The sequence below is a fragment of the Octopus sinensis genome, linkage group LG4 (assembly GCF_006345805.1).
Source record: "Octopus sinensis linkage group LG4, ASM634580v1, whole genome shotgun sequence".
Taxonomy (NCBI): domain Eukaryota; kingdom Metazoa; phylum Mollusca; class Cephalopoda; order Octopoda; family Octopodidae; genus Octopus; species Octopus sinensis.
Window position 1 is genome coordinate 920,357 of NC_043000.1, and position 15,000 is coordinate 935,356.

Here is a 15,000-nt window from a genome sequence, read left to right on the forward strand (position 1 = left end):
TTTCTCTTCTCCCCTTTAAACGAACACAAGAAGACTGCTTTCAAATTATATATGTCAGCACCATTGGCACCTTCGGTCTAATGGTAACTCTAAATATCCCCATATTGATCTGCCCACTATAAACACACAGGTAAAAACACCTATCCCCAGAAAACGTGAAATCTTATGGTTAGCTCCGCCGTTCTCCCTAGTGGTCAGATAACTGCTATAATTATTTCTTAAATTTTAAATTCAAACTTTCCACCACAGCATAAGTATTGTTCCATGTTCAATAAATCTTCAATAACAATATCTTACTCCACCGGACCAAACCACGGATCTATCATAGCTGCTCTCAATAGTCGCAAACTCCGAGGCAAATCAATTGAACATATAAATCCTTATATAGCACCCGAAAGGAATCCGGACAATAATAGTACCACAACTACTAACAACTTTCCAATGCTAAGTACTTCTAAAAGGAAAACAGTATCTCGCAACCCGAATTACCAAATAATGAATACCAGTTCCAACAGAACCAGCCAGTCGAAGTGTGTTATAAACTCAGACTTAGACCCACACTTACCGACGACAGGTCAACCTAGATTAACGTCACTAGGACGACATTCTCTCATACAGACAACACATTTTGCAATTGACGTGCATCCAATTTATGCCCTCTTGAAGGCTTTTGCTTACGCAAAAATGTGATATATAAATGCACTGTGTTGACAACTTGCAACCACCAAGCAATAATATATATTGGGAACCCAGTAGAGTTTGAGCGTAGATATCGTAAACATATTAATTCTTTTATTAATCCTAAAACCGAATTTTCTATTTCTTTAGCTACACATATCCATAATCTCAAAGCGCAAAATATACAATACAATCTATCTTGATCAACAGTAACAGAAGACCCCCTTACAATTCATATATACGTAAATGTAATCTTTCCATTAGGGAATTCTTAACAATTCTTCGCACGCACAATTACTCAATGTTAAATAGGTTTTCAGACGTCATCTTCTCTTGTAGACACTGGTATTATTCGACCCTTAGACATTTGGCTAACTCTTCATAGCTACACAATAAATCATTATTCCATTAAATCTGAAATATAAAAGCTTGGTTTATGTCTTCTCCAACCATCCACCTCTAACATTAATAATAACTACTTCTTTACTACACACAAGGAGCTAAACACAGAGAGGACAAACAAGGACAGACAAACAGATGAAGTCGATTAAATATCGACCCCGAAAGGATGAAAGGTAAAGTCGACCCCGGCAGAATTTGAACTCAGAACGTACAGACACATGAAATATCTATTTCTTTACTACCCACAAGGAGCTAAACACAGATAGGACAAACAAGGACAGACAAACAGATGAAGTCGATTAAATATCGACCCCGAAAGGATGAAAGGTAAAGTCGACCCCGGCAGAATTTGAACTCAGAACGTACAGACACATGAAATATCTATTTCTTTACTACCCACAAGGAGCTAAACACAGAGAGGACAAACAAGGACAGACAAACGGATTAAGTCGATTATATCGATCTCAGTGAGTTACTGGTACTTATTTAATCGACCCCGAAAGGATGAAAGGCAAAGTCGACCTCAGCGGAATTTGAACTCAGAACGTAGCGGCAGAAGAAATACCGCTGAGCATTTCGCCCGGTGTGCTAACGTTTCTGCCAGCTCGCCGCCTTACATTAATAACATTAATAATAACTTCATCTCAATAGTCATATATCTAATATATCACTTACTAATATATGCATTTGTGTACACAGACTCGGTGTTGTCATCTATATAAGCAGTTGTTAGGGCAGTTCTTGGGGATTTACATACTCCGATGACAAATGTTGACATTAGTATTATTCCGAAAGCAATGTTTTTTGAATAGGTCGTTTCATCGACTTCATTTTGTACACAAGTTTCATTGGCATTCATTGAACGTTCACAGTAGGACAATTCTTTTTCAACGATTATCACTGTTGTAAATAGAAAAAAGTAAATAATACAATCAAGCAATCGATAGGTTAATTTGTTAATTAGTCCACTAATTGGCCAATCATAATAATAAAAGGAAACGAAATAGACCTACTGCATGTAATTTTATCAAAAATGTCCCTCATGATTATACAGCAGAATCTGTCCCGCTGCATGATATTAAAATAGTCATCTTTGTATCATACTTAATGTATATACATCGTTGACAGGCAAGTTATTGAAATTTCCGTCCGAGATTGCAGCTCATATGTGCGTACTATGTTTGACAACACAATGTATATTGGAGCAAGGAAACAAATCGTCCATGAAACGGGTTGCGAAAATACCAGATGCATTTCGGCCTTACATCGAATGTGTTGCAAAAAATATACCATAACAAATTAGATATTGTACATGCATGTTTTCACCTTTGGGTATTAAATGTTTGCCAAAATACTTAAGGAGCAAGGAACAAAAATACCAAAAGGTAGGCTTCTTTCAAAGCTGTTTACATAATACATTTATTCAACCTACTCTAACCTCTCAACAATATATCTATGTATACCTTATATCTTGCCAACGTTGACGGTGACAACCCTAAACTACTACACTTACCATTCAAAAAGACAAGGGTTTCTCGTGGTAACGGTAAAGGGTGAATTATTAGATGCACGTTTTCAGGCAATAAACGATAGAAGATCAGCTGTAGGGCAAAAGTTTGTTGGCGATAAAGATTTTCTAACACGTTCTCCACACCATTACCGTCGTACTAGTGTTATTACCGATACTAACACTATTATGATAAAATGTAAGACAGAGATCTTCCACATTATCAACCATTCGATTTCCATTAAAAAAAAAAAAAAACGTCACCCTTTTCAAGCCTAGCCAGGCTCATGGGCCCGGTTTCGAGGTTTCTGTGGCATATGTGTTCCCCACCCCCAGCTGGACGGGACGCCAGTCCATCGCAGCATTACTCAAGAAACAGGAAGAGAGAGTGAGAGAAAGTTGTGGCGAAAGAGTACAACAGGGCTCGCCACCACTCCCTGCCGGAGCCTCGTGGAGCTTTTGGGTGTTTTTGCTCAATAAACACACATAACGCCCGGTCTGGGAATCGAAACCGCGATCCTCCGACCGCGAGACCACTTCCCTAACCACTAGACCATTGCGCGCCTCCACGAATGCACCCTTTTAAAGCCTAGCCAGGCTCATGGGCCCGGTTTCCCGGTTTCAATGGCGTATGTGTTCCCCAGCTGAATCGAAACCACAATCTTACGATCATGATGCTGACACCCTAACCACTAAGCCACGCGCCTCCACCGATTTCCATTTTAAGTGAACCAAATACACAGGATTAATTCGTGATTCCTGCTCTCATGTCCAAATATGACAAATACATATTTCTTTATTCATGCTTACCTGAAATATTTGATGAAGTTTCGGCATTTGGTTTTGGTGTAACAAAATGAGGCAGGGAGCATATCATACAGGCAAGACCAGATAAAACGCCACTGATGCCTAACAGCTTTGGTCTGTGGGTGTCTTTAAGTAGATAAGTTAGAAATAGAGACGCTACAAGGAAGCCAATATCATTCCCACTCATTAGAAGTCCACTGTCGCTACTTGCTAAGTTGAATTGTTTCTCAATAGTTGTTATCTGAGATCCTAGGTACGAGCTCACCGAATATATCAGGAGATTAGCAAACCCGACGATCACTGCAAAACTCTAGAAAATAGATAGATAGATAGATAGATAGATAGATAGATAGATTTATAGATAGATAGATAGATAGATATATAGATATAGATAGATAGATAGATATAAGTTTCTTTATTGGCCACACAGGGCTGCAAACAGATGGGACAAGTTACAAGGTAGAGCTTTTCTTTTGGGGGATGAAAAAAAAGGGGGTGGCGTAGGTTTTCGATCAAGATGGATCGTAAAAGGGAAGAAAGAACAAAAAAAAGAATAAAAAATAAAAAAAGATAAAAGAAAAAAAAGAAAGGAAAGGAACAAAAGAAAAGAGAAATGAAAAAAGAAGAAAAAGGGGAAAAAAGGGGAAGAGGAAAAAAAAGATAGATAGATAGATAGATATGTTTCTTTATAGCCACACAGGGCTGCACACAGATAGAACAATTACAAGGTAGAGCTTTTCTTTTGAAGTATTAAAAAAAAAAAAAAAAAAAAAAAAAAAGGGAAGGGGGAGGTTCGATCAAAAGGGATCGTAAAAGGAGAGAAAGAGGACAAAAATAAGGGGGGTTAAAAAAAAAAGGGGGGGGGGAGAAGGAAAAAAAAATGATCAATAGGGATCGTTATCACAAAATGTCATATGAAGATAGATAGATAGAGATATAGATAGATGGATGGATGGATGGGGATGGATAGATACATAGATAGATAGATAGATAGATAGATAGATAGATAGATAGATAGATAGATAGATAGATAGAGATAGACAGATAGATAGATAAATGAATAGATAGATAGATAGATACTTGACATCCTTCCACAAGTGGTCATATATAAAATTCACACAAATATAGTAGCACACATACATATACAAACAGACACATATACATACATAATATATATGTATGTGTGTGTGTTTGTATGTGTGTGCTGTGCGTGTATATATGTGTGTATGAATGTATTATATATATATATATATATATATATATATATATATATATATATTACATAATTAAGGATAAAATCATTAAAAACTAATGATTTATCACTGGCCAGCATATAACAAAAACCATATAGGTAAAATCAATATATAAATATATAATTATAAAGATATAATTATAATTAAGGGCACTAAAGGAACAGAACCTATGCTAGAGATAGACGTCAAACGACTATAAGCCACTTTGAATTTGCACTGCATACTACACGGCTGAATGCGAGGAAAATGGATAAAAAAGATTTGGTAATACTTTGGTTAACCCTAAATCTTCAGGTTTCCGGTTTAGTAATAAATATTCTGCCTCCATCAGTAAGGTATATCGACTGTACATAAATTAAAATACATATACATACCCATACAAATACATATATATATACATATATTTAAACGTATATACGAAGTGAAATCCAATTATCCATCTCAACCACATGCGTATTTCATCAGAATAATACCGCAGTAAACATATGACCAGGAGTGAATAAATGTACATGAATGCATTATTAAGGATAAAATCAATAAAAATTAATGATTTTATTAGTGACCAGCATATAATAAAAACCATTAGTGGCCACCATATAATAAAAATCTTTATATAAATATATAATTATAAAGATATAATTATAATTACGGGTAGTGGAGGAACATGATAGGCGTTGTTCCGTTAGTGTATTTACATGGGTACGTAGATGTATTTTCATTTATGTATGGTTGGTATACCCTACTGATGAAGGTAGAGTATTTATTACTAAGCCAGATATCTAAAGATTTAGGATTAGCGAAAGTTTTACGAAATCTTTTTTATCCATTTTCCTTACATTCAACCTTGTGCTAAGGGAGTGCAAATTCAAAGTGGTTTATAGTCATTTGACGTCTATATCTAGCAAAAGGCGCCGTTCCTCCACTGCCCTTAATAAAAATTATATCTTTATATAATATACACACGCACACCACACACACACACACACACCACACACACACACACATATATATATATATATATATATATATATATATATATATATATATTATATATATATATATTATATATTAATAGTTATCGCCATACTAATATGGCATTCTTAAAAATAAGAATAAAGCTGTCGCTGATTAGCTCCATGAAGCCATCGCCTCAAGCTAGCTACTTGACACACAAACTGCGTCCGTTATTAAACCTTCGAACAGGGGAGGTCAGCCGCTTCAACCTGCTAGTCCGACAGCTACAGACATGTTTCAGGGTTGTTGCCCCTTCTCATATATATGTACACACAGACACACAGACATATATATATATATATATATGTATATATATATACGCAAGATTTAAAATTAAGCTACTATACCTGATTACAACAGTACATAGCTGCTCTCTTTGAAAAAGTGAGAAAGAATGAGAGGAAAAAAACACATCACAAAATATAGGAAATAAAAAGCATGGAGGAAAGTGAGATAAAGTGGGAATCAAAAGTCCTTAGAGTGGTTAATCTGATGGAAAAAAGTTAAAATTTGTGACAGTATGCTTAATCCGGAAAGGGTAGTATTTTCCATTTCAATAGTAGAAGCGTATCATGACGCTTGCATTTATTAGGAATTTCGGTCCTAGAATTCAGTAGGTCATTGGAGTTTTTACATTAAAGAGGATGTGACTTCTTTCGTTTATACCAGTGGTATAGCCTATGGACCCCTTTCATTCCTATTTTACTCCACTGGACCTCCATAGCTATTTGATATGTATATAAGAAAAATCCTACTGTATCTTTATAATTAAATATTATAAGGAATTTCATAAAAAAGATTAAAATATTTTGTGTATAATTTTTGCTATAAAATCTTATATGGACCTTTAAGGTCCGTATGGTTCCCGCTTGAGAATCACTGGGTTATACAAAACCTACATCTCTTTGGCGCATTAATGCATGGTGTAGATCTTCTACAATACACTACGTTAGCATTCTTTTCGTCTACCTGAGAAAATATAACTACAACACAGGAAAATATTACTAACGGCATTTAAGAAAGATCCACCGACTGGATTGCATAGCTTTATTAAGCCAGTCTTTCACCAATGTTCTTTGTCTATCCCTTCTACCGCAAGAACTTTCTCTGGTTCTTTAAACCTTTAACCTGTGCATATTCGTTATTAGATCGTAAGTCTACATGTAACACATACTGCCCTTTTTCCCGAGTTTTAATAAAACAGAACCCAAAGAATCTCAAATGCGAAAAGCCTAATTTCTCGTTATTACATATAAAAACATATAAATAATCAATCTATATAAAGATGATATAATTACTTGAAAACGACCGATTATATATTCTGTGAACGCTGAAGGGTAAACCATGCAATGAAAATAATGAAACCACGCAAATAAACTAAGAACGTCATATGAACCAAGCAAAAATAACCACAAATTCTTTACACTCCACCGACCATCGTGAAAATGGAGAATTATGCTGGATATGGTCCTAAATAAACGAAAAAATAACGGATGTTATAGTCATGATGAGAACACATCTGATCACAGATGATCACAGATGATGAAGCCTTGATTTCTGAAGTCACGTTGAGGTTGGAGGACCAAGCTGGGTTCTTCTACAAAAACGGTCTCCAGAGCCGCATCAAACAATGGGAGAAATGCGTAACTCTGGGTGGTTCCTATGTAGAAAAAGACTAATAACTGTGCCAAGTTTCGCTGCTCTACTGCTATGGGAAGTGGGTCAGGGGCATTACTTATTGAACGCCCCTCGTATACTTAACCAGAGCGGTCATGTACCTGAACATCAATAAACATCGCATAATAAGCGTCTGAAATTATCTCCGTCACTAAAGTCAATCACCTACTTTGAACAATGCACACTCTATCATGGCTAATTGCACATGCAGCAAACATCAAAGCACAAGAAGAATACTAATACTTTATTTGTATTCAATGAGAATTTATATACTAAAAAAGCATAAATAACAAAACAGTTATACGTAACACCAATACCCTCAAAACTTGTTCTGTTTCTATCCCTGCTGTTTAAGACGGACGCGGATTTTGCTTAAGCTGTTTTATTACACAACAGATTGAAGAACAAAAAAAAGCTTACCTTTAGATTAAAGCATTTCTTCTCAGGTTGGGGCGAAATAATTTCTACTTGAAATTGGTTATCGTCTGCTGGATTCGATTCGGTCATGTTTGGAGATAGTTATCTAAACAAAGTAATACATACATACATATACATATGTGTGCGTGCGTAATGTGTGTGTGTGTGCGTGTGTACGAGGGGTGCTGACAAGTTCCTGGCTTTCAGGGTCAGTTCTTTTACAGGGCTTAGAAAAACTGAAGGACCGCTGCAATAAGTGCGTGAATCTGTGAGGGGAATATGTTGAGTAAAACCATAATTAACTGATTCTCCTGTATTTTTTTTTACTCAAAGCCAGGAACTTTTCAGCACACCTTCGTATATATATTCTTTTATTCTTTTACTTATTTTGACTGCGGCCATGCTGGAGCACCACCATTTATAGTCGAGCATATCGACGCCCAGGACTTATTCTTTGTAAGCCTAGTACTTATTCTATCGGTCGCTCGGGCCGAACCTCTAGGTTACAGAGACGTAAACACATCAGCATCGGTTGTCAAGCGATGTTAGGTGGGGGGCAAACACAGACACACAAACGTATATACACACATACAAATATAAATATATACGACGGGATTATTTCAGTTTCCGTCTACCAAATCCACTCACAAGGCTTTGGTCGGCCTGAGGCTATAGTAGAAGACACTTGCCCAAGGTGTCACGCTGTGGGACTGAACACGGAACCAGCCACTCCTACGCCTATACATATATATATATATATATAATATATATATATATATAAGTAAGGAAAAATTTCAGATTTTAACACTTTATTTATATTATTTTCTAATTATATAAATCTGCATAGACAATTGCATTTCAAATTGTCATATCATTTATAATAAAAATGATAGTAATAACAACAATAGTAAAAATGATATTTAAAGAATATAAGTTTTAGCTTGAATGCATGGTATCTTTATATATTTGTGTTAGTCCATCCATGAAGAGTGAGGTACAAAAAGGAAGTTTGATCAACGAGGAGTTTGCATATTAAGATGTGTTTGGAATTTTTCAATAAAGAGATTCTCCTTGTTAATTCTCTCCTGTGTGGTGATCCCGTCTTTACATTGGTAGAAGGGGAATATATAGAATTTGGGGTTTAAGTCTTTAGCACATGAGTCTAAGTGGTCACTCAGTGGAATTTGTCGGTATTCCGGGAGATTTATTTGTTCTTTATGCACCGTTACTCGTTTACGTAACGGGAGACTCGTTTGTCCAACATAATTATGTTGGCAACCAGCGCATGTGAGAACGTAGATAAGGTTCTCGGAGGAACAGGAGAAGTTAGTCTTGATTTTAAACTTCGTACCTTGTTTGAAGGTAAATTCAGAGCCTTCAAGTAGAAAGGGGCAGGTACCACAGTTTGAGCGTGCACATTTTTTTACTGTTGGGGGTGGATGTGGTGTGTGGAGTTTGGCATTTGTCAAGAGTTTTTTTAAAGATTTGTGTTGCCTTTTACATTTGAGGATTTTGTGTGTATTTATGATGTTTTTCATTTTTGGGTCTGTTGACAGTAGACTGAGGTTTTGTATGATTGTGGTGTATGCTTCGATATTTTTGGGGTTGTGGGTGGAAATGTATGGAAGTATTTTGAGGTGTGTGTGGTGTTAGGTTGGGTGGTTTTCATGTAGTGTTGTCTAGTTCTTTGGCGCGTTTTATTCCATACTCTATAAGGGTGGAGGGATATATATATATATAATATATATATATATATCTATATATATATATAATATATATATATATAATAGTGCATGAAACATACACGAAGAGAAAACTACCACGTGGATTTCTTACATGCTAAAAATGGCAGTCGAAGCCTAAAACCACGGAAGAATATTCATACATTAAAGCACGTTGATTCGTACGTGAGCAAGTCGTTCGAGTGAATAAAATATAGTAGACATCATACTTAAAAGCATAATGCCCATTTTCAGCTCAATCCTAGTCTCGATTTGGCCACCATTAACCGTCAAAGCAAAATGTGCATACAATTTTTTGTCCAAGGACTGTTTTATGGATATAGATGAATGACGGGAAAATTATTTTCGCTATAAATCAATAAATAAACAATTATTAGCAGGGATCTGTTCAGTTTGGATCACAGATTTTTAAAATTAATTTTTTAAACTAAACAGGCGCAGGAGTGGCTGTGTGGTAAGTAGCTTGCTAACCAACCACATGGTTGCGGGTTCAGTCCCACTGCGTGGCATCTTGGGCAAGTGTCTTCTGCTATAGCCCCGGGCCAACCAATGCCTTGTGAGTGGATTTGGTAGACGGAAACTGAAAGAAGCCTGTCGTATATATGTATATATATATATATATGTGTGTGTGTGTTTGTGTGTCTGTGTTTGTCCCCCTAGCATTGCTTGACAACCGATGCTGGTGTGTCTACGTCCCCGCCACTTAGCGGTTCGGCAAAAGAGACCGATAGAATAAGTACTGGGCTTACAAAGAATAAGTCCCGGGGTCGATTTGATCGACTAAAGGCGGTGCTCCAGCATGGCCGCAGTCAAATGACTGAAACAAGTAAAAGAGTAAAGAGTAAAGAGTTTGAAACTTCCTATACTGGTGGAATGACTCACGTAGAACACGGTTTAATATGCAACACAGGCAGTAAACACATTTAGTAGAGATGAACCGGAAGTTGTTCCTCTTCTATTTCTATTGCAAACAGCAGTAGGTTTCTTCAACTGAATACAAGTCGTTGATTGGTTGAAATTACCCAAATACGGCAACTTTAATACGGCAAATATATTGGAACGGCTTGTTTTACCAATCTGTTAACAATTGAGCATGTGAATTTATGAACTGGTCAACAAAATGTTAATTTTTTTTTACTCTTTACTCTTTTACTTGTTTCAGTCATTTGACTGTGGCTATGTTGGAGCACCGCCTTTAGTCGAATCAAATCGATCCCAGGACTTATTCTTTGTAGGCCTAGTACTTATTCTATCGGTCACTTTTGCCGAACCGCTAAGTGATGGGGACCTAAACACACCAGCATCGGTTGTCAAGCGATGGTGGGGAACAAACACAGACACACAAACATACACACACACACACACACACACACACACACACATATATATATATATATATATATATATATATGTATGTATACATATATACGACGGGCTTCTTCTATTTTCCGTCTACCATATCTACTCACAAGCTTTGGTCGAACCGAGGCTATAGTAGAAGACACTTGCCCGAGGTGTCACGCAGTGGCACTGAACACGGAACCATGTGGTTGGTAAGCAAGCTACTTACCACACAGTGCTATTTTGCTTTTAGATAAATATTTTAAGTTCATGCTATCGCAATGTTTGACGTTACAAAAGACCTGCTGTTTACTCTTTCTTGATAACAAATGCTTTTTGCAGGATGTTGACAAAATCATAGCTTCTAAATTCTGTTTCTTGACTGGGTGAAAATGATCAAACTTTAAACTTCTATAACTTTTTAAAACATTTTTTCTGAAAAAAGTGAAATAACTGTAGCAATTCACCTTGGAAAAGTATATTAATTTGCCAAATTTAAAAATTTTGAAATGCTGACAACCAAACCAAATAAATCCCTTCAAGCAATCTGTAGAAAATATAAGAAGCAACTTTCAGGAGCTATAGTGATTTATTGGTGCACATGGTTGTGAATGTTTCCCATAGGCGCAGGAGTGGCTGTGTGGTAAGTAGCTTGCTTACCAACCACAAGGTTCCGGGTTCAGTCCCACAGCGTGGTATCTTGGGTAAGTGTCTTCTACCATAGCCTCGGATTTGGTAGACGGAAACTCAAAGAAGCCCGCCGTATATATGTATACATATATATATATATATATATATATATATATATGTGTGTGTGCTCTTTAGACCAAGGGTATCTTGATTATATGAAGTTTACATTGCCGTTAAGGGAGCCATATTAATACACGCAGGATTCTATTAATATGCGTAGAAATCACAGTTTGAGTGGACAATATAATTGCGAAGAGAAAATAGGAATGTAAGAACAGAAAGTGGGAAAGTTTACAAGTAAAGAATCTAAGCGAATATTTAACAAATGGTTTTCAATAGGGTCATTTAAACCAAGTCGGAGCAAGAGAGGAGGAAGCAGTGGTATTTGAATAGGATAGTGTGGAGCGTGCAAAAGGAAGGTGTCAATGGGAAGAAAAATGTATACTTACAAGATGGAATAAGTAGTAAAATTTAAAATCTAGCGAAGAGGAGGAATGGTAGTAATGGCTTAAATCTAAGAACTAAGGTGTGTATTGTTGAGCGTCCTGCTCGTACTCGTACAGTGACCAATCATTTCCGACCTGAGGGCCTATGTCGAACGACTGCTATCGCGTGTGGGACGCGTCGTTTTATCAACCGAGTCTATCGTGAATATTGTCGCGCTTCCTTCCTTGAAACGGGAAGGAAGAGCCATTTTCATCGTACTTGTGGCTATGGCGAAAGAATATGTATGGTGGATGCGTCTGAAAGGTCTAGGGACAAACACTTTCCTCTCTGGTCAATCTCTCATCAACTTCTTGAAGTATCACTTGAGGAGGAAGGTGAGAGTAGAGAGGGAAGTTTTGTCTAGTGAATGCTTAAAAAAAAAAGATGGGTGAATGTAGCAAGGATTGCACGTGTGAATGACGGAGCCAGCTAGAGCATAATCCTATGAAGCAAAAGGAAAAAAAAAACAAAAGGAAAAAAGAGAACCACTTACTGTAATGTGTTTTCTTTTTGCATGACACTATTGCCCAAGATTCCCGTGGTCTTTTCCGTAGGCTTTTCTATCCACGGACAAACCTAATCTGTTCTCCCTTTTTACATTGACATTTCTGTGATACACTATCCCTATTGATCGGCCTCACTTTTTGTTTCTTGGGGGTTTTTTTCACGATCCCTTTTGATCGGAATTCGCCCCCTTTTTTCCTTTCTATTCTTCCCAAAATGAAAAGCTCTACTTTGTATTTTGTCCCTTCTGCGTTTAGACCTGCGTGGCCAATGAAGAAATCTATTATTAATATGGCCTTTTCCACGCACATACATACATATACATACTTTTTTGTTGTGTGTATGTGTGTGGAATGTAGATAAAAATAGTTGTATGTATGTGTGGAATGTAGATAAAAACAGTGTCGCATTCTAAACTTGAGAAAAGCCTTGAATTATTTATAATGTACAAGTTACGTATGTATGTATGCATTTTTGTACATGTGTGTGTTTGCGGCGAAGGTTCGTTCTTACCTGTTTCATTTGTGTATGTAAAATTCGTAAATATCCAAGAAGAAAACGAGATTGACGTCGAAAAGTCCGTATTAATGATAATATTTCATGAGTTTAAGGCAGCGGGCCGTCAGAAACGCCAGCACGCCGGACGAAATGCCTAGCGGTATTTCGTCTGTCGTTACGTTGTGAGTTCAAATTCCGCCGAGGTTGACTTTGCCTTTCATCCTTTCGGGGTCGATAAATTAAATACCAGTTCCGCACTGGGGTCGATGTAATCGACTTAATACCTATGTCTGTCCTTGTTTGTCCCGTCTGTGTTTAGCCCCTTGTGGGTAGTAAAGAAATAGGTATTTCGTCTGTCGTTACGTTTTGTATGCATATTTTGCTTTGACGGTTAATGGCGGCCAAACCGAGACTAGGATTGAGCTGAAAATCGGCACTATACTTTTAAGTATGATGTCTACTATATTTTGAGTCCAAATTTCGCCGAGGTCGACTTTGCCTTTCATCCTTTCGGGGTCGATACATAAATTACCAGGTACGCACTGGGGTCGATGTAATCGACTTAATCCATGTGTCTGTCCTTGTTTGTCCCCTCTGTGTTTAGCCCCTTGTGGGTAGTAAAGAAATAGGTATTTCGTCTGTCTTTATGTTCTGAGTTCAAATTCCACCAAGTTCGACTTGGCCTTTTATCTTTTGGGGGTCCATAAATTAAGTACCAGTTGTGTACTGTGTCGATCTAATTGACTGGCCCCCTCACCCAAAATTTTGGGCCTTGTGCCTAGAGTAGAAAAGAATATTTCATGTGTTTACAGTTGACAACACGTGCTGTCACGCACAGGAAACTAACGAACGAATCTTGATGAGTCCGAGACTTATTCCGATTGATTGCCGAATATTTAGGAGGGCAAGGGAAAATTTAGGGAATGACGTGAGGGTAGGGTGGGGTTGTTGTTATTTGTATTTTGAGAATAGGTTACGTAATTTGTGGCAACATGTAAAAATTATATTATCGCGTTCATTCAGGCAATCAGTTGATTGTTCCTTCTCGAGCCATGCCTGGCTCATAAGGGCCGGTTTCCCGGTTTCCTTGGGGTATAGATTCCCCACCTGGACGGGACACCGGTCCATCGCAGGTGAGCTGCTAGATGCAGGAGAAAGTTGTGGCGGAAGAGCCAGCAGAAGTTCGCGATTACCTTCTGCCGAAGCCGCGAGGAGCTTAGATGTTTCGCTCATAAACACACACATCGCCCGTTCTGAGATTCGAACCCGCGATCCCTCGACCGCGAGTACGCTGCTCTAATTACTAGGCCATGCGCCTCCACAATCAGTAGATTGCATAATAGAGAAGACTTCAGCTATGCAAAGATCATCTGTTAAATGACCCCCACCCTTAAATTCTTTACGCGTAAACTTTCCCACTCCCTTATATATTTTTCTCAAAGACCTCTTTGAATGAACAGCACATGGAATCTACGTTTCCTCACTTTACATTTCAGATGACAAAATATGAATTCCTATTGGAATTTACATACCACGGACAGGAAGCATTTCTACCACTTCTACACACCACTTTCCTTGGATAATGGAACGGCAACAATAACAACTTTATACATTTTTATCTTTATTTCTACATTCATTCTCCTATTTCTCTATATACTCTTTATTTGCTTCCTTTCCCACATAACTCCTCATATTGAACTCTTATATTTTCCTCTATTTAACCATCTCACATCGTCTCTGATGAAGAGATATCCCTAATATCCCAGAAACAGCTGTAAGACTAACTTTCTCCTTATAAATATCCTGAAAGTTTCACACAGCCTTGGCTTTTTTGTCTCATTTTATTTAACGTATACATGCTCATACAAGACCCGCATTAGACTCCTCACTCATATCGTCATCGAATCGAGAGTTTAACTACAGTCCTTCCATAGCACATACATAGCGTTACTTGGCCCCTTGAGTTTTCTGGATACCAATAGCT

At 37.4% G+C, this 15,000-nt stretch overlaps 1 protein-coding gene across 1 annotated transcript in view; it reads right to left on the reverse strand.

Annotated features, from left to right (window-relative positions):
• LOC115210203 (solute carrier organic anion transporter family member 2A1-like) overlaps window positions 1–15,000 on the reverse strand; it is a 21,491-nt gene that overhangs the window by 2,959 nt on the left and 3,532 nt on the right. The window contains exons 2-4 of the mRNA XM_029778674.2: window positions 7,759–7,861; window positions 3,398–3,704; window positions 1,756–1,980 (exon numbers count right to left, since the gene is read on the reverse strand). Coding sequence (XP_029634534.1) covers window positions 1,756–1,980; window positions 3,398–3,704; window positions 7,759–7,845 — 619 coding nt within the window. The 5' untranslated portion in view covers window positions 7,846–7,861. The remainder of the gene's footprint in view (window positions 1–1,755; window positions 1,981–3,397; window positions 3,705–7,758; window positions 7,862–15,000) is intronic.